Source organism: Malaya genurostris, chromosome 3, assembly GCF_030247185.1.
Source record: "Malaya genurostris strain Urasoe2022 chromosome 3, Malgen_1.1, whole genome shotgun sequence".
Taxonomy (NCBI): Eukaryota; Metazoa; Arthropoda; class Insecta; order Diptera; family Culicidae; genus Malaya; species Malaya genurostris.
The window spans coordinates 292,167,772-292,193,569 of record NC_080572.1 but is presented as its reverse complement, the minus strand read 5'-3'; the positions used below and the strand labels follow the sequence as shown (position 1 = coordinate 292,193,569).

The window sequence follows — 25,798 nt, the reverse complement described above, 5'->3', positions numbered from 1 at the left end:
TTTCGGCTTCCATGTTGATTGTTTACAAAGTACAGTCGATTTGCGGAATGTCAAAAAATCATTCGTGAAGCTGACAAAATTCCCGATACGTGGGCGCCCAGAACTTCCAAATCCGTCCACCAGGAGCGCCACAATATGAGCAAAAGTTTGTTCCAATTCTAAATGAAGCAAGCTTTATATTCGCTCCAATTTGGGTGTAATCAAGGCATCCTTTGTCTGTCCTACACTGGTATAATGACACCGTTGAAAACGAAACCCCTATGAGTCTCCTCCATACCCAGAAAGTTTGATTAAAATCGTAGAAGGCGCTGCCAACGTTTGTTGGCGCCAAGTTAAACAAATGTTATGTCGTTTTCGCTCGATGCCAAACCTAACCCAGTTTTCACTCTAACTGCTGTCGAACCGTTTGTTTGAAACCAGGTTTGAACCTAGTTTCAACGTTGTTGACCTGAAAATCGAGTCAGTTTCGAACCTGGTTTTCAAATCAGGTTTGCTTAAACCCCCGTTGCTAAGTGCGAAATCAACACGGTTTCGTAGAAAGTGTTTGTTTGGTGAAACTACCCTGGGTCAGTTTCAGTTTTCTCAAGCGAAAACGACATTAGAGAAACAAATACCACTCATTCCACTGTGACAGTCTGCGGCGCTACCACATTTTCCAAAAATATCAAAATACCACCTCAGTGAGTTGTTGAGTCAACAGACTATCAGCTGGTATGACCCAGGTGCTAAAATTAGCATCGAAAGATCAAACTATTGAAACTTCCATCTCCGATGATGCTGAAATCCAATTCCGAAATTTTCACTTCCTGCCCAAGCAGAACGGCAATCATCATCATCCTTATGCTCAAAATAACCCGGAACAATAACTTTTCAAGCAGCACTTAGTTCTCATCCCCCTCACAACAAAAACCCAGAATTAATGCAGCTGTTTTCACCACCGTCCGGAGTTCTCTAATTTGCTTTCATCCGAAAACCCATTGTTATCTTCTCTGACTCTGGGCTCTTCTGATGAACTCATTCATGAAATTTACACATGCCTTGCCGTCGGGTTTTGTCCCCGGTTGTTGAATTTGCGGGCCCATCCATGCACATGCAATTTACGCCGCTCCTCCGATGACGCCCGGCCCGGCCCGGTGTAAATATTCCGAGACAATAAACGAATCATCCAGGTAAGCCTCAGATAAGCCCGTCGCCAGACAGTCAAAAAAAAAAGTAATAGTAATAAACCAGATTGGCACCTCCACCGACGGGGAAGTTGGTTGAGAATTCCCGAAAGGACGCACTGGATTTTGATTTGGCTCGGTTTATTTATGTTTTGATAAATTATGCTATGACGTCCTTTCGCTCAACCCAACACGTACCACCGTAGGCAGCCTTGATGGAGACGTGATCGTTAAGAGAGAGGAAAAGAAAGGTTCACAGTTTCATGCACGAGCCACGAGTCCGATCCTTTGTCGGGCCACGGCAGGAAAAAAAAGGATCAACAGCCGTAAGAAAACAGAACGAAAATAGTTTCAAGGCGGAGCCGCCTCGTAATAACCATCATCATCATCATCATCATCACCATCGTCATCACCGTCATCTCACAGGACCACATTACCCTCAGCTACCGCAAGCACCAGCTGCAATTTTAGGATTTTCCCTTTTGCATGTTTTCTGTTATTACTATTAAACTGCACTTCCTTCTTTCTTTCAGCTACATACTCTTCTGTTGGTTGGAAACGGTTTCTGTTTATTTCCGTGCTCGTCGGCTGGCCACAGCCTCCTGCGATAGAATGGTAAAATTAACACACAGAAAACTTGTTAGTCTTGCTCAATCTTTGACCACGAAAGGATCCCTTCTTGTTCCGAAGTTCATTTGAAAACAGTGCTGGAAAAACCCCGAACCGTTGGTGATGGGATGCTGCTTGGATATTAAATTTCACGGGTACTTCATCGGTGTGCTGGCCGGTCTGCTGGAACTGATCTCGCTCAGTATTTCGGCCTACACGCAGCTGCTGGATGACGACGATCCGAATCATTCCGAGTTGCCGAAAGATTGTAAGCTTGAGTTGATTATTGGTGTTGTGCCGCGTCGTAACTTATTCTCTATCTCTATTCCGTAGTGCTGGATTTGGTAAGCTGCTCGATCGTGGACTACATCGGCGATATACTGATCCTCATAGCCGTTGGAATGTTGATTTACGGAATCTACAAGGTAGGTGTCAATCGCCGAACGGTACCGTTTTTGTTTAAGTCGGCACAACTCTCCGAATAACTAAGGGAACGTGCCATTTGAGCCAATTCTACAGGTTGTCCAAAAACCAATTTACGGTTTATTTCTACACTACAGATACTTCATCGAAGAAACTGGTCTCAAGATATGCCAAAATGTGGCACAAAATTGCCCTTCGGCTACCCAAAATCGAATTTATGTTCCGTTTGTATTAAAATTTCTTCATTAAAAACGGACAGCAGGCGACCGCGGATAGGTAATAAATAGGGAGTTTTACGCCTTTTCCACCAATTCCATTCAATGAAAATAAAAACGAATACTTTCATTGACAGCTATAAGTGAACATATGTTAATGCTTAAAATTTCTCATAGAAAAAAGTTATGAAATTACTGCAAGCCAAAATAGTAAAGTCTTCTAAGAAAATCTTGACTATTATTATAAGATTTTATGTTCAAAATGGTCTCTATCATGAGCAATATTTCTTCTTCGTTGATAATTTATCATGGTCGCTCGCTACGTGACTACGTGAAATGTATTTCAATCGAAACTCATGACTCTCATTGCCTTACCGGTCTTACCAGTCTGAATCCTTCGAATCAAGTGACAACAGCTATGATAAAACATTTCCAGATAGAAAAAAATGGAAACAATGTAAGCAGTTTTGGGAAAATCATGATCAGGAAAAGTTCATTTCATTATCACTCGTGAAAAAATCAGTTCAAGAGATTTTCTAAAACAAAACTCAGTTACTGAAAAAATCACTTCCCAGATTTGAGCCAAGTTCATGAACCAACCATCCAAAAAACGCTGAAACTCGAAGCTCACAAGTGATTTTTTGCCTTTCTCTATAGAAAGGTATTAGAATTGCTGGAAAAACCGACTTTCGAACGGAGCCTCGGAGACCCATAGTGTTATATACCATTCGACTCAGCTCGACGAGATCGGAAAATGTCTGTGTTTGTGTGTGTGTATGTGTGTGCACTTTTCGAAGATATTTAAACGCGCTCAATTTTCTCAGAGATGGCTGATCCGATTTTAACAAACTTGGGCTCGTTTGAAAGCTACTGGCGGGCCATTGATCAAGTTCGAAGATCAAATGGCTGTGACTTTTGGTTCCGGAGATATGATTGTATAAGTGACGTAACCGACAAAACACGTTGATTTTTACCGCTCTTATATATATAAGGGTGCCAAAATTTTGGTATCACCTCTATTTCCGTTGAGTTCTAGTGCTCAAAAGTTTAAGCACCTCGAAAAAAGCCTTCATGCAAAATTTGACCTAAATCGGACATGCTTAAGGGGTGCTGCCCGGTGGTAAAGGTTTGACAATTTTCGATCTTGAAAAAGCACCATAGGGGGGAGTACATGAAATTTCCGAAATCGAAAATTTTTTTTGATGCCAAAACTCTTAAAACTGCTTAAAACATCGAAATTTAGTGTCATCTCAAAATAATTTTTTTTTTGAAAAAATCAACTTTCTGGGACTCTAAGTCCCAAAAAGTCAATTTTTTCAAAAAAATTTTTTTCGAGATGACACTAAATCTCGACGTTTCATGCAATTCTAAGCCTTTTGGCATCAAAAATTTTTTTTCGATTTCGAAAATTTCATGTACTCCCCCCTATGGTGATTTTTCAAGATATATGAAAATTCCACTAAGTGGACTAAGAAGGCTTTTTGCCTTTCTCTATAGTTTTAGATTAGCATCACTGTTCTCATACAAATAGGCAACGCAAATGTCAAGCACTAGTTTGGAAAAATGATGCTGACTGTGTGACATAAACACTGAAGCATGCTTTTGTGAACTACTCGAATCAATCTGAATCAATTGGTGTCAAAATTAGTATCCAAAATTATTTAATAAAAGTATGAAACATATTTTCATGAGACTGTTATGAAAGAAGAGAAAGGCATTATCACACCACTAGGTGGATTAAGAAGGGTTTTTGTGTTATCGAAAGGCTGTTTTGATTCCAGCTGGTTGATTTCACTGCACTACTTTGATTAAATTAAATAAAACGCTATTCAGCATGAATTTGATTTGCAGAAGTAACAGGAGCACAGCATTGTCAGCATGACGTGTTGTGTTTGAATCAGCGTGGCGAAAGCCTGCGCTCCTGTTGCTTCTGCGTACAGTTTTCAAACTAAACTTGTATTCAGCTTCATAACAGGCTTTGTGATTGTGATATGTGATTTTTATTGCTTGCTACTTTCATTAATATTAATATTACTTCACCACCAAAGTAGTGCCCAGAGATGTCCATCTCTTCTGTGTGAAGAAGAGCAAGTATAATTTGTCCCCTCGCACTGACAACATCAACGAGAGCTCTTCTCTTTCACACATATACACCACTGTTATATAAAGAGTGCACGCGTCATGAGAGCGCGTGCTTATTTTCTATCAACTCTAGCATTGTATCACACCAAATTGCTCGAGCAGAGCTCGAAAATTCTCTGAGGTGGAAGCAGGTTCACATAAGAGAAGCGTGGGGCACGTATATTCAGCAAAAGCGCAATTTATCGTTAAAATTTAGTTCTTCTTTGCTGCGAAAAAGATTGTCATAGGAAGACTATCGTTACCTTCTATAAATTTAAAAATTTAATCACAGAAGTGTTCGCTCACTAGCACGCACCAGTGATCACTTGGGTGTATTTAGGGTGAAGCCAGAGCGAAAGCGACAAGTGACGCGAAGCGATGCGATGCTATCATTAAAGTTCTGTATTTCATTCATTTGTTTACAGCAAAAAAATTAACATGTATTTCAGAGTAAACACGAGGCGTTGCGTAGTGACAAGCGATTTTCGGTACGACAAACAACGAAGCAGTACGTGCACAGTTTTTCATGCGATTAACGGACGACCAAAGGTTTCCTAAATTATTTTTGTTATGGCGAAAGAAGATAATTTTATTGATATCAAAGCACTAATCGGAGCAGTTTTGAAGCTGTTGCGCAAGTGTTGGAGATTTGAAAACATTAGAAATTACTGGCATGTACACTCAATGAAAGCATTAAATGAGTTTTAAGAATATTTCGAGTTATGTCGATGGAAAAAGTTCATACATTTTCCATAAATTTTTAGTTGAAAATGTTAAGAAGCTAGCTTCTAATCGGCACTACTTCTGGAAATAGAACTTCGAAAGTTCAAACTACTGCAGAAAAAAACATTGTCGCGTGAGAAAGATTTGCATTCTGCAAAAAAAAAGCTACAACTTTGGATAGAGCTGCAGGCGATTAACACTACAGCATGTAGATGGCTTAAATAAGAGTTGATTTGGATTCATTTTGATCAGAATTTTCTTTTTCATTAAATAGGAATATAATTAAATTTCTAATGTTTTCAAATCTCCAACACTTGCGCAACTGCTTCAAAACTGCTCCGATTAGTGCTTTGATATCAATAAAATTATCTTCTATTGTTTTATTACTACTATCACTTTGACACTCGCTATCATTGGGAAACTTTCGCATTACGCATCGCGTCGCGTGTCGTGCTCACTCTGGCTTCACCCTTCGGCGAGAGCGATTCATGTGAAGAGAATGTGTTTCACTCGCGCCAGCTGCATTGACCACAAGCACACACTCAAATTTTGTCCATTCAATACTGAGAAGAAGTGCGCTTTCCTTTTTGTGTGATTCACTTATCAACTACCCTACGCGCACTGTTCATTTTCAGAAAGGGTCAGTTTTTTTGTTCATCGGCGAATTTATTCGTCATGAAAATTCGTTTCCCGGAAATCTTCTGCGAAGTTCTTTCTTGAATATCATCGAAGCGAATATTCGCTAGTGAAGTTTTCACAACTGGCAATTTTTGGAATGCCGAATTCGATTCAGTAAGAATCGCGTTGTCAAAGAATCAGTACTGAACTTTTCTACAGTGGGTTTTCTGGTCGATGATTCTTTAGTCTGAAAATCACTTGTGAAAAAATTCAGTTCGACATTGTTTCGAAATTTGGATTTTTTCCCAGCACTAGTTGTAAGCATAAACACAATTACTGCTCCAGTTGTTTGCTTGACTTTGTAATTTTTACGTTTCGTTTTAGACTTCTCAGTGCATTAGCAGTTTATACTGAACTGCTAACGTCACCCAATGGCTTCATAGTGACCGCTGACCAGACATTTAGTTAATGTCGAAGTGCCATTTCTTTACTGAAGTGCCAAAAGAACACGGTTTTCTAGCCGTCAAAAGATGGTAGTTATTTAGAGGTTTTGATACAGATTTTCGGTTTTTTAACGATTCCGAACTAACTAGAGATTATAAGATGTGAAAAAATATAAAAATTTTAGAGCCATAGTATTCAAGGAAGAGCAAGGATGTGAAGATAAAGTACGGAAAAATGAAAAGTTACCTACGATCGCATGTTGCCCCTCTTTAATGAAGAAATTTCAATACAAACAAAAAACAAATTGATACAAATCCGACGATAAGACCACAATTAGGTTAAAACCGGTTCTAAATAAATCTTTTAAACTAAACTAAATTGGACCTTGGGAAGCCGAATAGCTATTTTACTTAACACATTTTGAGATATTTTGAGACCAGTTTCTTCGATGAAGTATCGTCTGAAAATGAGCCATAAACAAAAACATAACCACACATTTGAAATTGATCATTGGTTACTTTCTGAAAAAGACGGATGGGTAATGCCAGGGACCTAACCGAATGACGTGAATACGAATAAAATGGATGATTCGTTTTCTCTGGTGTTAGAAATTTGGATTCTGGACCTGGAATTCTAGAATCGAATTTTGAAACCGAATGGTGGAACTAAATTTTGAACCTGAATTTCGAAGCTCAATTTTGGTGCTAGATTCTGGAACTGAACTCTGAACCTGAACTCGAGGAACTGAATTCTGAAACTGAACTCTGGATTATAGAGCTAACCCTTCAACCTGTGTTCTGAACTGAACTCGAGGTCGAACTTCTGGTTCGGTAATGAATCATAAACCTAAATCCTAGCTCTGAACTCTGGACCTGGATTCCGATCTGCAGTAGAATTTTATCTACAGAATTCCGGTTCAGGATTCTGTCTTGAAATTCGAATCCAGAATTCAGTTCAATGTTCTTCAGAACCTAGTTTATAAGTGCAATTTCTTTTGTGAAACTTAACTTTTGGAACCAAATTCTAGACCTGCATTTTGGAACTGAATTCTGAATCGAATTCTTAAAATACAACTTAAGTTTGGATCGGAGTTCTGGTTCTGGATTTCGGTCTGAATTTCCGGAACTTCAGGTTCAAAACTCTTCTTCAGAATTCGGAAACTGAAATCAAAATCTGGAAACCGAACAGAAGTTTCGGAACTGAACTCTGGTCTGAATCTCAATTTTCGTTCCGTAATTCAGTTTCAAAAATCACAACCAAGTCCAGAATTTATTTCCGAAATTTAGTTCGAGAGTCTCGTCTGGAATCAAGATCCTAATCTCAGTTACAAATTTCGGTTCCCGATTCGGAATTCGATTCTGGGCGAGAAGCTGAATTCTAGATCTGTATTTTAGAAATGAAAACAGAAAATGTGGTCTAGAATTTTGAAACAGAATTTCAGAACTAAAAACTAGAATTGAATTCTGGACTCGTATTGTGGTAACGAGTCAACCACCCCAGGGTAGAAAGAATGATGCTTATAAATTTTACCTTCTTTACTTACCAAACATTATAAAAAAATTTCGATTTTGAGTTTTTTTGGGATTTCAAATTACTGAAAATTCTATTACAAATTGCTGATCATATCTCCGGAGCCGTGGAGAAAAAATTATATTGATGCGTTAAATTAAAAACTTATCACTCATCCATATGATAAATTTTGGAAAAGGCGTCCCATAAAAAAGTAAGACGTATTCACGTCAAAAGTGCGAATTAAAAAAAGGGCGTTTTGTCATTTAGTACGTCACTTATACCATAATATCTTCGGAACTGGAAATGACAGCCACTTGATCATCGACCTTGCCGAAAGCCATGCGAAAGCCGAAAAACAATTACTGCTCCAACTGCTTACTTGGCTTTCTGTTGTATTTATCAACTAATATCAATACTGTAATTATAAAGTTTCATCTTCGCCTTCTCAGTGCACTACTAACGTCATTCAATGGCTCAATACCCACTACTAAACAGTGTATGCTTTTTATAAAACACATTTTGTTCCGAAGTGCCATGTCTTTACTGAAGTGTCGAAAGAACTAAACTTAGTTAAGGCATTCTGACCATCCACAGATAGTAGTTATTTAGGGGTTTCGATATCGTCAGTCAGTGATTTTCATTTTTCAGTCATTTTGACAAAATCAAACTAACTAGAGCTTATAAGAAAAGTTAAAATATAAAAATTATACAGCCACAATACTCAAAGAAGAGCTAAGATGTGAAGATAAAGTGCGGAATAGTGAGACGTGACAAGAGTCACGTAAGTAAACAGAAGGCTTCTCGTAACTAAAATTCTTCCTTCCTTCCTTCCACCAGTGGCAGGGGCGTATCTAAGGCTCCGTCTTTTGGGGTGCGACAAATCAATGATTGGGACCTTTTTTTTCACTTGAGGGAAACATTATTTTTTTTACTAAATCATAGCCCCTGCTGTACGTATCATTTGGTAAAACGGTATTCGGGGTATTCAGACACTGCATAGCGGTTCGAAACGGGAAATTAGCGAGACAAAAATATTTTCGCTATTAAATATTATTTTGTTGTAGTTTATGCCTTCACAAAAGTTGTTTGTATTCAACTGGCGGATCTTTTAATGCAAAAGATTATTTGGTTGGTCCATGTTTGGAATAAAATCTAGAATCTAACTTTCTTATTTGAATTAAAAAATCATTTAACTTCACAGCAAAGTTATAAGAAATTTTATTTAGACCAACTTCACTGAAGAAGCCATCTTCCTACCTCTTCATTTGAATTCTGGTACCGGATTTGGAGTCAAATGTTTTGGACCTGAATTCTGATGCTCAGTTACTAGATTCTGGAACTGAATTCCAAAGCTGCATGCTGGATCTGATCATTAAACCTGTGTTCTGGAGTTGAATTCGAGGCCAAACATCCGATTTGGCACTTATTTTTAAACCTGAATTCTAACACTAACTCTGGACCTGGATTTCGATCTGCAGTTGAATTTTATTTTCAGAATTTCGGTCCAGAATCCATTTTCCAAACTCGAATCCAGAACTTATCTCCGAAAATTCTTGTCCTCGATTTCGGTCTGAAGTTCCAGAACTTCAGGATTTATAATTCTGAAACTGAATTCCGGGCAGGAATATTGAAAACGAATTATTGTCTGAACCACAATTTCAGTTGCGAAATTTAGTTTCAAAAATCACATCCAAGTCCGAAATTCTTTTGCGAAATTTAGTTCCAGAGTCCAGGTCTAGGCCGAGGTCGTATACCTACGAGTATTCTAGTGTGTGTAACTTTTCACATATTTTAAAGCCTTGAAAAACCCTTTTACTATTGTATACATGTTTTAGAGAAGATTTATGGAAACATAAAACAAATTCAATGCAATGCAAGTTTTCGAAGTTATACGCCATGTCTTCTCTTAGAATTGCATCTTGAATCATCGAGAGGTGGAGTTTTCTCGAGCAAAATGTTTTAAAATCCCTGCGATAAAAGTTTCCCATTCCCAGAAAGTCGACATACAAAATTTTTTTTCTCACCAGATCTCGACGTATCATGCTTTCCAAGACATCTGGGGCATTATAAAATCAATTTCGGATATTTCAAAACCTTCTATGAAAGAATACAAACAGAGTGTATTAATTCACATTAAATTCTTCAATCATCATTGGAACAGACCATGAGTTGGGTAAAATTGAGAGTATCCGTGTTTCCTGATGCCCTCAACGATTGTCTTTACGATAGTTGTCAGACCTGAGCTTTCTAGCTGCTATAGGAGATACATTAATCCCAGAGATACCCTTATTCAATACTAAGACGAGTGAAGCCGCTGATGGTATTTCTTCTAAATCATATTTCGATGTAGCTAGCAGTATTTCTTCTAAATTATTTACTGATGTTGCTGGCGAAGCTGTCGTATAATCCGACATCTCGTTGTAGCTGGAAGCTAGTTGCTGTGCACTTTCAGCAGACTTAGGTCGATATGAATATAATAGAAATGAGTCGCAAATATGCATACTGTAGTATTCACAGTAATCATACTATCTGTTACTTTACAACGCTTAGACAAACAAGGTTTTCCATTATCACGAAAAGCTCTACAACAATTATATTTTCCCATCATTAAATTGCACTCACTGAATACTATAGTTTTCTAACGGTACTTTTCACACTGACGCATTGTATTTCAAAAATTCGCTTTTATAATTAAGTGTAGGTAATCTTTTATACCTAAAAATAGGTATTTTTTCCAACATGGCGGTCACTCTCTGTTGAACCTGTGATTTTTATAAACTAGCGATTTGTCTTCGATTTTGTTCTCAAAATATCTCGAAAATAGCTTCTCAAAAAATGATTTATTGAAAATTTCATAAGAATTAGGAAAATAAAAAATTTGGGGATGGAGAACCCAGACTAGTTTAAAAAGCGCGTATTCTCATGAAATATCAATATTCTCGATCTAGTTTCTCATATATTTCGAAAATGACTTGCTTTGTATGAGCTTTTTCATTGAACGAAGCTTGGAGAATAATATTCCATTGCTCAGATACATTTATTTTTATAAAAACACCGTTTAACGAAAATTGGTAAAACTATTTTTTCGAGGAACTTTTGATGTGGAATACATCTTTATTTTCTACTAGCTGACTCGTCGAACTTCGTCTCGCCTGAAATTATTTTTTTTAATTTATGTTTTCGGACAGCAGTGTTGTCAAACGTTAATGTTTCTTTCCATTATTTTACTGCTTACTTGGCTTACAATAAACGAATTACGACAAATTCATATCCAACACATTAATTTCGTCCCGAAGAAGAATTGGCGACTGCGTTACTCCATCATTCATCGTGAGCTCTGGCGTTCCTCAAGGAAGGCATCTAGGACCATTCATATTTCTGCTATATCTAAATGATCTGAATTTAGCATTGCAATGCATGAAGCTATCATTTGTCGACGATTTCATCATTTCATCAAAGATCTGAAAGACTCATATTTCTTACAATCACAGTTGGATGTATTTTCTAACTGGTGCAACGTCAACAGAATGGTTATGAATACCTCTAAATGCTCCGTTATCTCCTTCTCTCGTAAGCGACCATGTATGATTACACTATTTCGCAAGCTGTATTAAAACGGGAGACATCAATTAAGGATCTAGGAGTGTTATTGGATTCAAAACTTAGTTTCAAAGATCACAAAGAATTTATCCTCTCTTAGGCATTAAAGATGCTAGGTTTCATCTTTCGCATCTCAAAAACTTTCAATAACATATACTGCCTGAGATCGTTATATTGCGCTCTAGTTCGTTCTACACTGGAGCATGCTGTTGTTGTTTGGGCACCACATTACCAAACTGATAAGCTGCGCATTGAAGCTGTCCAGCGCAAGTTCATTCGTTTTGCTTTGCGTCGCCTGCCCTGGAGAGATCCATTGAATCTTTCAAGCTACGAAAATCGATGTTGGCTCGTACACCTCGATTTGCTAACTGTCCGCCGTGATACACTGAAAGCTTTTTTCGTCGCGGACCTCATCCAATCTCGAATTGATTGTTCAGATGTCCTACAACAGCTAAATTTTGACATTCATCGGCATAATTTGAGGTTTAATCCCTTTCTCAGAATTCCTCGTGCTAGCACTAACTATGGCTTTAATGAACCGTTTTCGAGTATGTTTCGCGTTTTCAATACTTGTTCTGATGAAATTGATTTCAATCTATCTCGTAACTCCATTAAAACCCGTTTTCTTCGAATCTTTTCCCGCTAGTTTTATTAACATAATTAGACGATATCAATAGTTGTTAGTTAGCTTTGTATTTTAAATAAGGGTAATCTAAGATTTCGTTATGCATCATTTGGACAAATGTTATCAGTTGACACAAAAGATGAGAAGGTTTTATGCCTGCTGGAGAAGGAGAACAAAAATCTCAGCTCCAGTGGGCTTTTCTCTTGCTCCTAAATAAACAAATGAACAAATAAACAGATGGATGGAAAAGAGATGACCAAGATAAATACTTTAAATTTAAAAAAATTTAATAGCAAATTTTTCGGGATTATCGAAATTAATAAATTGGTTTTGAACGGTTGTCCATAACCTGCTTCACCGCTAGTGATATGACTTAGTCGTGTTTGATGAATGTTCGTAGCATGATGATGACAGGATCAATTTCGATTAACTAATTAGCGATAAAATAAAAAATTCTTGGACATTTGAAAGTTCAAATTACCCTTTTATTAAATATTGTGTCCATTAACTTTGACGTGAACGCTGGATTCGTTCAAGAATTGTATCAAAAGGCCTTTCATTCGTCGAGCCACCACATCGGTTTGCTTAGTGTTCAGTCCTGAGAATCAATATTCTGTTCTAGCGGAGTGAACATGAGGAGTGATTATACCAGTATTCTTCTTATCGTTAAAGCCAGTGTACAAAACAGCAGATCTAACAACGAATGGTTCTTACATGCCACGATTTCTCCTTCAGATATGATATTCATCATTCGCATAAGGTAATTCGTCAAGTAATTAAAAGTTCGGAAAATGAAATGATTTGGCTTAAGCAGCTTACAAATTTGTATGAAATGTTCAAAACGACGAATGTAACAATGAGAGATTCTCTTTGTTTACTTTCTATTTGGATTATTACGGTACTCTTAGCAATCCTTCACTCCAATTATTTACCGATAATAATAACTAAAGTTATCATCTTTGAATTTGCACTGAATAAATTACCGACAAAAAGCAGAAATGTTTCGCAATAATCGAAAGAGAAAATAAACAAAGAGAATCTCTCATTGTTACATTCGTCGTTTTGAATATTTCATACAGAAATGTAATGAACATGTGCATCCTAAGCAGACCGTTTTGAAGTAAACCGCTCTTGAAAACTTACCCGAATCGGCTGAACAAACTTCAGCATGCTAAACAGCAGAAGCCTATCATTGATACGTAAAAAAATCGTTACATTATTTAATTTTTGTTCAATTCACGCCCACGATGGCCTACATAATTCATCTAACTACATCTACTGGTAAAAGATATTAAAACTTTTGCTTCTGTTTACTGTATAGCTAAAACAGTCATGTTCATTCCACCATAAGGTCATTTGGCAAGTAATGATTTTGATACCCTATTAGGCACGTGTTTCCAAATGACGAATCAATCATGCATGTAAAATCTCCACCCAAAACTACTCGTTGCGCGCCAAACGATTTTCCAACGATCTAGTATTCTTTTCTTCAACGGCGAAATACTGAGCATCTCCTTGCGCGCCAAACATCAATTGTAGATCTAGCAATCATTGGCGATTTTTTTAACGGAAAATTCCATTTTCCATACAAAACAACTTTATTGATTTTCCCCAGTTTTCCGGCAAGTTTTGCAAGTTTTTTTGATGTACGAACCCGGCTGCGGTAGAAACTAATCAAACAAAAAAAGAATCATGTAAATCCGTCCATCCGTGCTCAAGTGATGCGATTACAAAGAATGATCTCTGCATTTTTATATATATATATATAGATATATAGATATAGATAGATATAGATAGGCAGAAACTTTGATTGCAAGAACCGGTTAAAAAGAATAATAACAGAACCGGAAAAGTTTTTATCCGGTTTTTGCATTCAAAAATACTTAAGTGTCACTCATCCAATTTTTACATTCAACCGTTCAAATAACTGCCTGATTGGAAACAATATCTTTATATTCAAACAGAGGTGTATCTAGGGTGGGTGTGCGAAGGGAGCACTCGCCCCGGGCGCAACAACGTTTTTAGTGGGGTGGCAAACCAATCCCAGGAACCTTTTTTCGGTCTAAGTTCAAATTAGATTCACAGAGTTCTTACTTCTATGTCATAAAAGGTGATTTTTGTAGAAGCTTCTCATTACCAGATTGTTTCAGTTCAACTCAGTTTCCCATGTAAAGTACTAATAATATTATATTACGAGCAGCAAAAGTTAAAATATTTGTGAATCAATTTTGTCAATATTTTCTAAGTTTCGGTTGAATCAATCAGCGAGTAAACAAGAAGAGCTACTGTACTGCGTGTGTTGTCGACTGAACATGAACATTGGTTTCCCAATTTGTGAGCAGAGTTGAAAGTGACTTTTATTTTTTATAATTTTAAATTATTTTTCACTCACAAGTTATCATTGTTTATAGGAAAATCGATACTTCATAATTCCATTCACGTTCGCCATCTGCTTCGACTGGGTGTCCTATCTGGTGCACAACATCGACCGCGGAATGCCCTACCACGTGTGGATGCTGACCACGGGTAAGTCGGTTTCAGGCTGACCATCAACCTAATGACCTAATCCTGTGCCTTCCGGTGCTTTTTTCAGCTTTCTTCGTTTACGTCTTTGTGGCAATGCTCAGCCTGTTTATACTGTTCGGAACGAAAATCAAAACCACCAAAACCACACAGTTTGTCAAGTTTCACAGTCAGTTGGTGTGATCCATTGGATAATCGGTACCAAAGTTTATCAACCAGTGCTAGTTCTAAGTCTTCTGTCATTATAAGCCAAATTGTATGTAATTAATTTATTTTCATTAAAGTAAGTGTTGAATGATCGGTAGTTTTTGGTTTTATTTGTAGTTTGGTTTTCACAAGACTCACGTTTGACTTCATTCATCTTGTCATTATTGGCAAATTGGGGTTGAGAAAAAATTCATCCGAAACATGCATAACCTAGTAGATGAGATAAGTATGGGTACGTTTACCCTGAGCGAAACGAACTCGAATCGTACAAAAGTCTTTCCTTCCGATGAAACCAGGGGAAAAAAAACCTTTTTTGCCCCGCTTTATCTCTAATTGATTTGGGCGCACAACCGCGATTTGTGATGTTTCCATGCCTACTACGACGACGACGACGACGGTGAGAACGACAGTATTGTAGAAGATTTCCTTGCGAGCAGTTGCAGGCGGTGGAACGAGTTTGTATTCAGAAAAAAATAAACAGTCTATGCCTACTACGCGTGAAAGTTGTTCCTTCCTGGACTGTCTGCTCAGTCCCAGACTGTATGGCGTCATCGTGGGTCTCATGAGTCTGTGGGCCATGGTTGCATCCATTTCGGCGTCGCTGTATCTACTGATAAAGTATGACGACGGAAAGGACGTTCCGGACAGTTGTAAGTTCTTTGGACAGTTCAAAAAAAAAATCTGCTAAGCTTCCATCAGCTAGTGCGGTAATCACAGGATTCTAAAATTATAATCGTATCAGACTAACGACTGCATCGGAGATAAGAAACAACCGGAATGGTTTTAGTTTGTAAACAAGTGTTTGACTATGCAGAAAGCCGTCACTTCCGGTGATTAACACCTAACAAATAAACAAACAAACACCAAAGCCGTCATGTTTCAATAAGATTTCAATTTTTTTTAGTGAAACTTTATTATCGGTATGCGACTGCCGATGTTGCCGTCGTTCTGATAGGGATCGTAATCATCGTAGTTTATCTGTTCGGCATTTACAAAGTACGTGTGAACTTCCGGCGATGATGCTTCGCAAAGCTAAGAAACGTGTGCTCACGAGTGCCTTTTTCGCTTTTTAGGCAAACGAGCTCTGTATGATGCCGTTCTTAGTGCTACTCGTGGTGGACTTTTTGGGCTACACAGCATCTGAGACGATGCTGTGGGCCACCGAAACTGGAACTCAGCATCAGCGATTGAAAAAGAATCTATTCGATTTCGGTAGGTGCAATGTTCTAAATGCGGTTCCCCGCCTGAACACGATTTCTCTCTCTTCTTATTTGCAGTCATTTTCATAAGCGTTTTTGCCATCGTCACTTATCTTTATCGAATTTTCAAGCGCAAACGGCACCTCAAGGAGTATAGGTTAGGTGGTTATCAGAACATTTCTGACAGTGCAGAGAACATCGCCTTGTAGGTTTGGCAAAAAAAATTCGTTGTGTATTAAAATTCATATTTAAGTGTGTGTGACTTCATCAAACAAGAAGCCAAAAGGAAAAAAAAGCTTGAAATCGTTCATTTGATCTTCGAAATCCTTCTTGAATTCATATCAATTGTTTCTGTAATATCAAAAATAAATTTCCACAAACAATCAACAAAGTTGTAATTGAAAATCATCAAAAGTTCTGCTACAACCTAAACAAAAATAAAGTCCCTCAAATGGTATAGCTTTTAGATAAATTTTATAACCATTTAAAACATCACAATCATCATTTAGGGCACATAACCGATTTCTATACTTTATATTTCGTCTTCGACTCGTCAGTACATAACAGTTTATGTTAGGAGGCACAAATCTCCAAATATCAAGGGGAACGCGCCATTTGAGCCAATTTGTTCTGATATGTACTGACGAGTCGAAGACGAAACATAAAGTATAGAAATCGCAATCATCGTTTTGAGTTATAAAATCGTCAGCTTCCAAAGCATGACTGAACTTTTGAAAAACTAATTTATACAGAATTGCGATTAGAAACCTGTCTTGTGTATCACAAAGTCAAACAAACATATTTTCAATTTTTATATGGCTTTACTGTCGCTTCTAGTCAATTATTTTATCTTTGACGCTTTTATAGCTTTTATAGTTCAATCCGCTTAGCTTCGCGTTTCAGTCCGATGTATGTTTCCATTATCATCTCAAAGTTTCATAAGCCGTCTATCAATATTCGAGATAGTGCTCCTTCTTTCTAGAGTCTCTCTCCGTTTCATGTATTATGTGTTCGACACTTTCATAGCCGATCCAGCTTTGTCAGTCCGATGTATGTTTCCATCGCCATCTCAAAGATACGTGTTACAATATCAACGTCGTGAATGAAACCAAATCTCTGATGTTCGGATGTAACACACCATTCGATTGATCGTTGCTTCCATCAATTGCACTAAAACAATCTATCCAAGCTGATCTAGATCGATTAAGCGTAGTCAAGAAATAGGAGAGGCCGGCTCCTTTTGCAGCACGATTCGACAATCGTAAATATGCAATCCATAGAGAGTGATAGATGCCGACAAAGGGTAGACAGGAGTGGTTTAGTCCATTCATTCATTTCAGTGGCAACATCTTTTCTTTGATTTTTAGAATCACTCAATGTTCTCCATTTCAGCTACTCACTAGGCATTGGCTGTGTTGTTTCTCTGCCTACTGATCTGCTCAAATATCTACGATAGATTAGATGCTGAGGATCTGTCGTCTGACGTTTGACTTCTTAAGACTTAGACTGAAGAACGTCAGGCTTCAGACTTCCAACTTCAGACTTCGAACTTTGGACTGCATCTTCCCGACTATATTGGCTTCATCACGCTTTGTAATTCTGAAATTTTGACTTTTATTTTACTCTTTTAGATATCTATTTATTTAAGATTCTATTATTTTAGATTTCTTTTAAATTGTTCTTTCCATTTTCTCGATTATTTTGTTGAATTTTTACCATTCTTTAATTTATTTTTTGACTTTTGACTGTCTTTACTACTTGTTAGCATTTTTTTATTTTGTTATTTTTATGTTGTTATGTTTTATGTTTTTTTAATTATACTTTAATTTTTTACTTATCGGATTTATTTTAGTTTTTGATTTGTCTCTTTTTTTGGCCTATATTTGATTTTTTTTATTACCTTCATTTGATTTGTTTTTTGATTTTTTGTATACTTCTTTTAACATTATCTGATTTATATTTGAACTATCGAATTCTTTTAATATTTTAAACATTTTTCTTGCATTTGTTTTACTTTATTTTTTTCCGATTTTTTTTCACTTTTTGATAATAAAGTCATAAAATTTAAGGAAGTCAAAAAAGTCAACAATTCCAAAAAAGTAAACGAAGTAAAAAAAGTCAAAGTCGAAAAAAGGCTAACAAGTAAAAAAAAAAAGCCAAATTAATATAAACCAAAAAACTTCAATCGGTCGAAAGGGTAAGAAAATTCAAACCGAAATAGCCAAAAAGAAAAAGTCTAAATGTCAAATAGGAAATTCTTAACGTCAAAAAGGAATAAAAAGTCACAAAAGTAATAATGCAAAAAAAATGTCTTTAAAGTCAAAAAGATCAAGAAAGTCAAAGAAGTAAAAAATAAGTCGGTCAACAAGGTCAAATAAATCAAAAAGTCGAAAAAGTCAGAAAAAGTTATAAAAGGTGAAAAAGTCAATTAAGTTAAAAAATCAAAACACTATTTGACTTTTTGGACATTTCGACATTTTGGCTTGATTGACTCGATTGACTTTATTGACTTTATTGACTTTATTGACTTTATTGACTTTATTGACTTTATTGACTTTATTGACTTTATTGACTTTATTGACTTTATTGACTTTATTGACTTTATTGACTTTATTGACTTTATTGACTTTATTGACTTTATTGACTTTATTGACTTTATTGACTTTATTGACTTTATTGACTTTATTGACTTTATTGACTTTATTGACTTTATTGACTTTATTGACTTTATTGACTTTATTGACTTTATTGACTTTATTGACTTTATTGACTTTATTGACTTTATTGACTTTATTGACTTTATTGACTTAATTAACTTTATAGTCTTCATTGACTTTCTTGACATTATGACATTTTATCCTTTTGACTTTTCTTTTTTTCTTATTTTAGAATTTTTCTTACTCATTGACTTGTTTATATATATTTCATTAAGATTTTTCGATTATTTTTAGACTTTAATTTCTTTACCTTTCTTCACTCATATGACTTTTATATTTCTTTTACCTTATTGTGATATATTTTTAACTTTTGCCTGTATTTTACTTCATTTACCCTATTTTGACGTTTCATACTTTTTAGATTTTTCTATAGGTTTTGTTTAGTTTTTTAATTTTTTTTTATATTAAAAATTTCTTTAGCTATTCTCGACTTATTTTTTAATTTTCGATACATTTTTATTTCTTTTAACCAATATTTGATTATTTTTACTTTTGACTTTTTTTTTCAATTTTTTTATCGTTTTCGACATTTTACGATTTTTTTTACATATTTCACCTTCATTTGGTTTATTTTTTTACTCTTACCTTTTTTAAATTTTTACTTTTTTGGCTTTATTGTTTTTGTTTTTTTAATGAATATTTTTTACTATTGTGCATTTTTGACAACAATCAGTATGTAAAAGAAGTTTGAGAAAAGTCAAAACCATCAGTGTTCGTTAGCTCAGCAAATTCTCCTTTTACTGTAAGGTGCTACTCCCGCTTCTATTACATTTTGCCAACTGCCGTTTATAGTAGCCAAATAACCTTTATTCTTGCACTCTTAATGTACGCTTCTTATTGACAAACGAATGTTTAACCTTTCTTACGGTAGTTATTACTAGTATTTTATTAATAATTCTAATGTATAAATAATTTCACGGTTAAATGAATAAACTTTGAGCCACATGCTCATGCTAGTCTTCTTGCCTGACGCCCTTTTAACACTGACTCTTTGTCGTGATTATTTCACCTAAATACAGCAGACATCCGATTTTGTGAATTGTAAATGTTGCTTCACCTTGCGGAAACGATCAGTTGATCTTTCAGGGTTGCGCTTCATAGCAGTGTGGAAATGCATTGGTCCGCATTTACTTTACGATCACATCTTCGTACATCCTCCTCCCCGCTGAAATTACTATTTCTGAAGAAGTGCGATACTGCGGTATGAATCGACGAATCAAGGATTATCCTTTCCGTCGGCAATGTGATTAGTTTCTCGATTATGGATTGCATGAAAGAAATAAAGATCAAGTAGATCCAAAATAAAAGTTTGAACATATGGACAGGTCCTCACCTGGACTCTGTATGCAAGAGCCTTATATCTTTGTTTTTACTGACTGATTTGGCATGAAGAAAACCTTGAATGACATCATTTGTTGAATGTAGATGGATTGACTAGCTAGGAACGTCTTCCTCTAATATTGATGGTGATTGACGAAATTTGCTATAACTCATTCTGTCGGCTCAGGGTGTAATGAGCCAATTGGTAAAAGGCATAGTTTCGAAACTGGGCGAGTGATGAGCCCCCGAGAGGTTTGTAGGGTAACTACTCTTACTACTCCATCCGGTCCAGGATGCAGCTCGTGAATTCTGGCGGTAGGCCACCGCGCAGGTGGAAAACTTTCGTCCATGATGACGACCAAACAATTTTTCTTTAAAATAACTGGTGGATTGCACCATTTGGCTCTAGGTTGAAGAGTTACCAAATACTCGCGATGCCAACGATTCCAAATCTGCTGTACCGCCTTTTGTGTTAGCTGCCATCGTGTAAGTCGGTTGCAAGGGATGGCATCAAAATCGGTGTCCGGAACTGATTTTAGTGCCGATCCCACTAGAAAATGACCGGGAGTTAATGGTTCCATGTCCGAAGGATCCTCACTTAGTGGTGTGAGTGGACGCGAATTGAGACAACACTCAATTTGAACGAGAAGAGTCTCCATATCGTCGAAAGCTAGCGTGTACCCACCAAGCACCCTAAGAAAATGTTTCTGTGCAGAGTGAATCGCCGCCTCCCAGAGTCCACCGAAATGAGATGCCTTTGGCGGATTGAAGTGCCATCGAATTCCATTGTCATTGCATTCGATGGAAAGTTTATCCTTGAATTCCTTGTTTTGCATAAAACGCCGTAATTCATTTGCCGCTCCAACAAAATTTCGACCGTTATCTGTATAGACATCTGAACACAGTCCGCGTCGTGAGACAAACCGCCGAAATGCTTGCAAAAATTTACTTGTACTCAAATCCACGACTAGTTCCAGATGAACTGCCTTGGTGGCGAAACAAACAAACACAGCCACATATGATTTTAACGGACTGTCTCGTCGATGTCTTGGCTGAATGCGAATCGGACCCCAAAAATCAATGCCTACCACGGAAAACGGCCGTGATGCAGTTACACGAGCAGCTGGAAGCTCGGCCATAAATTGTTGAATTAATTTGGGACGGGCTCGTACACAAGTAATGCACTTGTGCACAATGTTTCTGGCTGATTTCCGTATGCCCAATGGCCAATATCGTAGTCGAACAGTGTTAATCATTAACTGAGGCGCAGCATGCAACAGTCGAAGATGATGGGACAACAGAAGTAATTTCGTGAGTGCGTGAGAGCTTGGAAGTAAAATTTGATGCTTAACATCCTCTGATAGATGTGACTGTCCCAATCTTCCTCCTATTCTGATTACCTTGTCGTTTGAAGATATGAATGGATGAAACCATCGTAATTTTGAGTTACTCAAAACCGTATTTCCCTTTGACAGACATTTCCAATCTTCCGAAAAACATTGTTGTTGCACTAGGCGAATCAGTGTATTCTCCGCCTCCTTGAGCTCAATTGTTTCGAACCAACCAGTGATCCTGTTGTTCTTTGGTAGCCTAAGGTTTTTTCGAAATCGAAACAGATACGCGGTTATTCTAATTAATCGTTGATAACAGGAAAACCTTGAGCAATATTGATCAATGAAGGAAATTGATTTTGAAGTGCAAATTGCAGCAGATTCAAGCTTGCGTCGCTCGAGATCTGTAGTTCCTTGACAATCCTTAACTACACTTTGATTTGGCCACTCTTCTATACCGTTAGTTGCCCACGACGGACCGTGCCACCATAATGTACTATTGAGTAATTCTGGCGCAGAACAACCTCTTGATAATATATCCGCCGGATTTTCATAACCCGAAATGTGTCTCCAAGTACCATTTTGTTTAGCGTGCTGAATTTTTGACACTCTATTCGCTACAAACGTCGTCCAGGTCGAAGGTGCTGCCTTCAGCCAACAAATAACAATCGTAGAATCCGTCCAAAAATAGGAGTCACATGATAAACAAGTAGCTGATATTATTTTCTCATACAGCTCTGCTGAGAGAAGAGCACCACAGAGCTCTAAACGTGGAATCGATTGTTTTTTAAGTGGAGCTATTTTTGAACGCGAGGTAAGAAGAGCAACCTTGATTCTTCCACTATCATCGATCGATCGTAAATATGCACAGCGGAAGCGTCCGAAAACATATGCAATTCTATTTTAACTGCCGTGGGCAAAAGCACAAAGCGATCTACCCGAAGTCGATTGAGCGACGAAAGTTCCGAATGGTATTTCTCCCACTGATCGTACAAGAGTGGTGGTAGTTCACGATCCCACTGCCATATAACTCCATCGTCATCCATGAGTGACCAGAGTGTCTGCATAAACGCTTTCGCTGTTACAACGACGGGCCCTACCAATCCAAGAGGGTCAAAAATCTGAGCAATATACGACAAAGTCAAACGTTTCGTTAATCTTGTTTTTTCCAACAACGGAAGCTGAATTTGATACTTTAGGCAATCGCTCATCGGCTCCCAGTGCAAACCGAGCGTTTTAATAGTTTGGTATCTATCAAGATCCACCATTCCGTGAATCGCAAGGTTTTCGGGTGGAATTCCCGCAAGAACTATTTTGCTGTTTGATGCCCATTTCCTCAGTTGAAACCCGCCAGCAGCAAGCAACGAGTCTAATTGCTTGCGTAGCTCGATTGCCTCTTCTTCTGTTGCAGATCCAGAGTAAAGATCGTCGACGTAAAAATCTGTTTGAGCTGCCTTTGCACCGATTGGATACTTGTTTGCTTCATCTATGGCCAATTGCTTTAGAACACGAGTTGCCAAAAAGGGAGCAGAAGCGGTGCCATAAGTCACCGTTTTAAGCTCAAAAGTTTGAATGGGTTCATCTGTTGCAGATCGCCAGAATATTCTTTGAAAGTGAGTGTCGTCTGCATGTAACATAATTTGCCGATACATCTTTTCGACGTCCGCAATCAAGATGATTGGATTAATTCGAGCACGAATTATTAACGATCGCAGGTCCTCTTGTACAACCGGTCCGACTAAAAGCGCATCATTTAGAGATAGTCCGGTGTTCGTTTTGCAAGAAGCATCAAAGACAACACGAACCTTTGTCGTCGTGCTGCTTTCGCGAATTACAGGATGATGGGGCAAGTAATAGCATGAACTCAAATCATTTGCTTCATCTAAAACCGGTGACATATGTCCTAATCTAAGGTATTCATTCATGAATTCTCGATATTGACGACTAAGATCAGGATTGCGAGCTAAACGATTTTCTAGCAAATGAAATCTCCGCAATGCAGTTTTTCTATTTTCTCCCAATCGCTCGATCTGACGATCCTTGAATGGAAGTCGAACTGTATATCGTCCGTCAGCATTGCGCTGTACCGTCTGTTTAAATATTTCTTCGCATTTAGTTTCCGCTAATGAATAATTACTAGAATTTTTGCCTTCCTCAATAGTCCAGAACCTTTCCATTGTGGTCTGAAGATTGTCAACAATTGCTAAATTGCAGAGTGCGGAATTGGCGACAAACTCGCCTCGCGCTTTGCCGGACACAACCCAGCCAAACACCGAATTGATAAGTAACGGGCATGTGTCGCCTAGATAAATACGACCAGGAACAGAAAACAAATCAAAAAATATCTCGGCACCCAATACAACATCTATTGCACTAGGCAAGTTGAAGGCTGGATCGGCTAGTGTAATTCCTTCGGGTATTTTCCATGTAGTAGTGTCAACGTTGAGTGACGGGAGATCAATAGTGACCTTCGGTAGAATCAGGAGTTCCACATTCGCGCAAAATTTCGAGTTTCTCGATTTTATTAACGACTGGAATTGATATTTGACTGTAGCCGACGACTTTCCAATCCCAGCTATCGGTAAATCAACTCTAGTTTGTTTCACCTTCATCATTTGGAATAATCTTTTCGTTGCGAAACAACACTCACTACCCGAATCTAACAATGCGCGCGCCAAGTGCTCCTTACCAGTATCATCAATTAATATAATTACCGCAGTTGCAAGTATTATTTTGGTTCGTCCTGGGATTTGTGAATTACAACTGGTAATCCCGGAGTGTGCAACGGTAGCAGTTGTCGTTAGACGTTGACTAGACGTGTTATTTACAGATGCTGGTATCGTTGTGCTGCCTACCATTGGATTAACAGCAGCACTGTTCGACGAATTTCCAGTATTAGAAATAAATTTTGTGCACAGTAAGGTATGATGCCTAGATTGGCATTTCTTACAACAACTCTCCGAAGCACATTCTCGTGCGAAGTGTCCTTTTCTGAAGCAGTTGCGACATAGATGGTTTCGCTTTACAAGTTTTTCTTTCTCATCGACTGGCAAACGAGCGAAAGTGTAGCATTGGTAGACAAAGTGTTCCTCGGAGCATGCGATGCATTTTCGGGACCGATTATCCTGGAATGCTCCATGTGTTCCAAAACGAGGCTGAGTTAGTTTTCTATTTTGCGTTTGTTGCTGCTGTGTGATTTCTACTGGTTTTGTGGCTACTTGTTGCAAAACATTGACTCTTCGTTGTATGAAATCAGTAAGATCTCTGAATTTCACAGTTTCATGAGCTGCAGAATGTTCCTCCCAGTCGCGTCTTGTTACTTGATCTAATCGGCTGGAGAGAAAGTGAACTAGAAGCAGATCCCAATGCTCGGTTTGTTCTCCTAACTGTTTTAACACCTTGACATTCGCTTCGAATTGCTCGACTAGTGAGTGTAGATCGGTAGCTGACTCGCGACGTAAAGGTGGGAAATCGAATAAAGCTTGCACATAGTTCCGCTTCAATACAATTGGATTCTGGAAATGATCCACCAGCAAATTCCATGCGACAGGGTAATTTGTAGCGCTAATCGGTATAGTTTGAATTAATTTTAAAGCTTCTCCACTGAGTGACGAGCGGAGGTAATAAAACTTTTGGATGCTCGACAAATCGGATGAGGAATGTACTAACGATACAAATAGATCGTGGAAGTTTAACCAGGCTTCGAATTTTCCATCAAATATTGGTAGTTTTACATCCGGTAATTTTACTCTGTTCGTGCTATTTACGACTGGTGTTGGTGCTGCTGTTGGAATAGCAGGAACCTGCTGCAACAGAAAACCTTTAACCCTATAGAACGATGACTCGAACTCGGCTCTCCCCTTTAAATATGCTTCTAAAGCATCAGGTGCTTCATCTGTAGTTTCTAACTCAGCTTGAACAGAGTTGAACTCTGCCCACAGTGAAACGACCGCTTCTAGTCGAACTGGTACCTCAGCGATATCTCTCTCAGCGTTGTAGTCAGCAACAAATTGTTTGATCAAATTGAAAGACGTTGTTATACTGCGGCGACGGGTTTTTAAGTTACGCAATTTTCGCTCCAGTCCAGACATGATACGATGATAAATCAGGATCTATAATTTGAGACCAGGTAGCTCGGAATAGAAAAAGATAGGGAATTGGAGCGCTAATTACCTGACCCAGGCAATTAATTGCCTTGTATGAATCAAATATCTCCTGTCAGCTACTCTGAGTTGGTTTCTCAGACGATGATCGATTGTTTCCACGATTGAGTGTGTTGCGATGAATTAGTATAGAGGTGCCATGCAAGCAAAAGACCCGGTAGAATGACCACAAACGGTGTATGAATTTGGAATGCCACTAACCTGATATATTGTATAAAATGTGCCATAAATAGTAGTTAATACTATAAATCGAATCCGAAGTTGCCGTTTTTTTTTTAAGATGGC

The 25,798-nt window shown here is 37.7% G+C and overlaps 3 protein-coding genes across 3 annotated transcripts in view; 2 read left to right on the top strand and 1 right to left on the bottom strand.

Annotated features, from left to right (window-relative positions):
• LOC131436695 (putative uncharacterized protein DDB_G0271606) overlaps positions 1 to 25,798 on the bottom strand; it is a 337,186-nt gene that overhangs the window by 13,599 nt on the left and 297,789 nt on the right. The gene's annotated exons all lie outside the window — the stretch shown is intronic.
• On the top strand, positions 1,825 to 14,899 carry LOC131436705 (uncharacterized). The gene is made up of 4 exons (XM_058605571.1): positions 1,825 to 2,040; positions 2,106 to 2,197; positions 14,465 to 14,579; positions 14,647 to 14,899. Exons 1-4 carry the CDS (start codon positions 1,896 to 1,898, stop codon positions 14,757 to 14,759), a joined length of 465 nt encoding a protein of 154 aa, XP_058461554.1. The 5' UTR covers positions 1,825 to 1,895; the 3' UTR covers positions 14,760 to 14,899.
• LOC131436701 (uncharacterized) lies at positions 15,173 to 16,271 on the top strand. Its single transcript, XM_058605566.1, has 4 exons — positions 15,173 to 15,433; positions 15,688 to 15,779; positions 15,857 to 15,995; positions 16,061 to 16,271. Exons 1-4 carry the CDS (start codon positions 15,268 to 15,270, stop codon positions 16,189 to 16,191), a joined length of 528 nt encoding a protein of 175 aa, XP_058461549.1. The 5' UTR covers positions 15,173 to 15,267; the 3' UTR covers positions 16,192 to 16,271.

What these genes read in the sequence shown, in the direction of transcription:
- LOC131436705 (XM_058605571.1), top strand. Translation starts at nt 1,896, where the DNA reads ATGGGATGCTGCTTGGATATTAAATTTCACGGGTACTTCATCGGTGTG. An exon ending in TTCCGAGTTGCCGAAAGATT is followed by an intron (nt 2,041 to 2,105) that starts GTAAGCTTGAGT and finishes TCTATTCCGTAG; the next exon opens with TGCTGGATTTGGTAAGCTGC. An exon ending in TGATTTACGGAATCTACAAG is followed by an intron (nt 2,198 to 14,464) that starts GTAGGTGTCAAT and finishes CATTGTTTATAG; the next exon opens with GAAAATCGATACTTCATAAT.
- LOC131436701 (XM_058605566.1), top strand. Translation starts at nt 15,268, where the DNA reads ATGCCTACTACGCGTGAAAGTTGTTCCTTCCTGGACTGTCTGCTCAGT. An exon ending in ATCTGTTCGGCATTTACAAA is followed by an intron (nt 15,780 to 15,856) that starts GTACGTGTGAAC and finishes TTCGCTTTTTAG; the next exon opens with GCAAACGAGCTCTGTATGAT. An exon ending in AAAGAATCTATTCGATTTCG is followed by an intron (nt 15,996 to 16,060) that starts GTAGGTGCAATG and finishes TCTTATTTGCAG; the next exon opens with TCATTTTCATAAGCGTTTTT.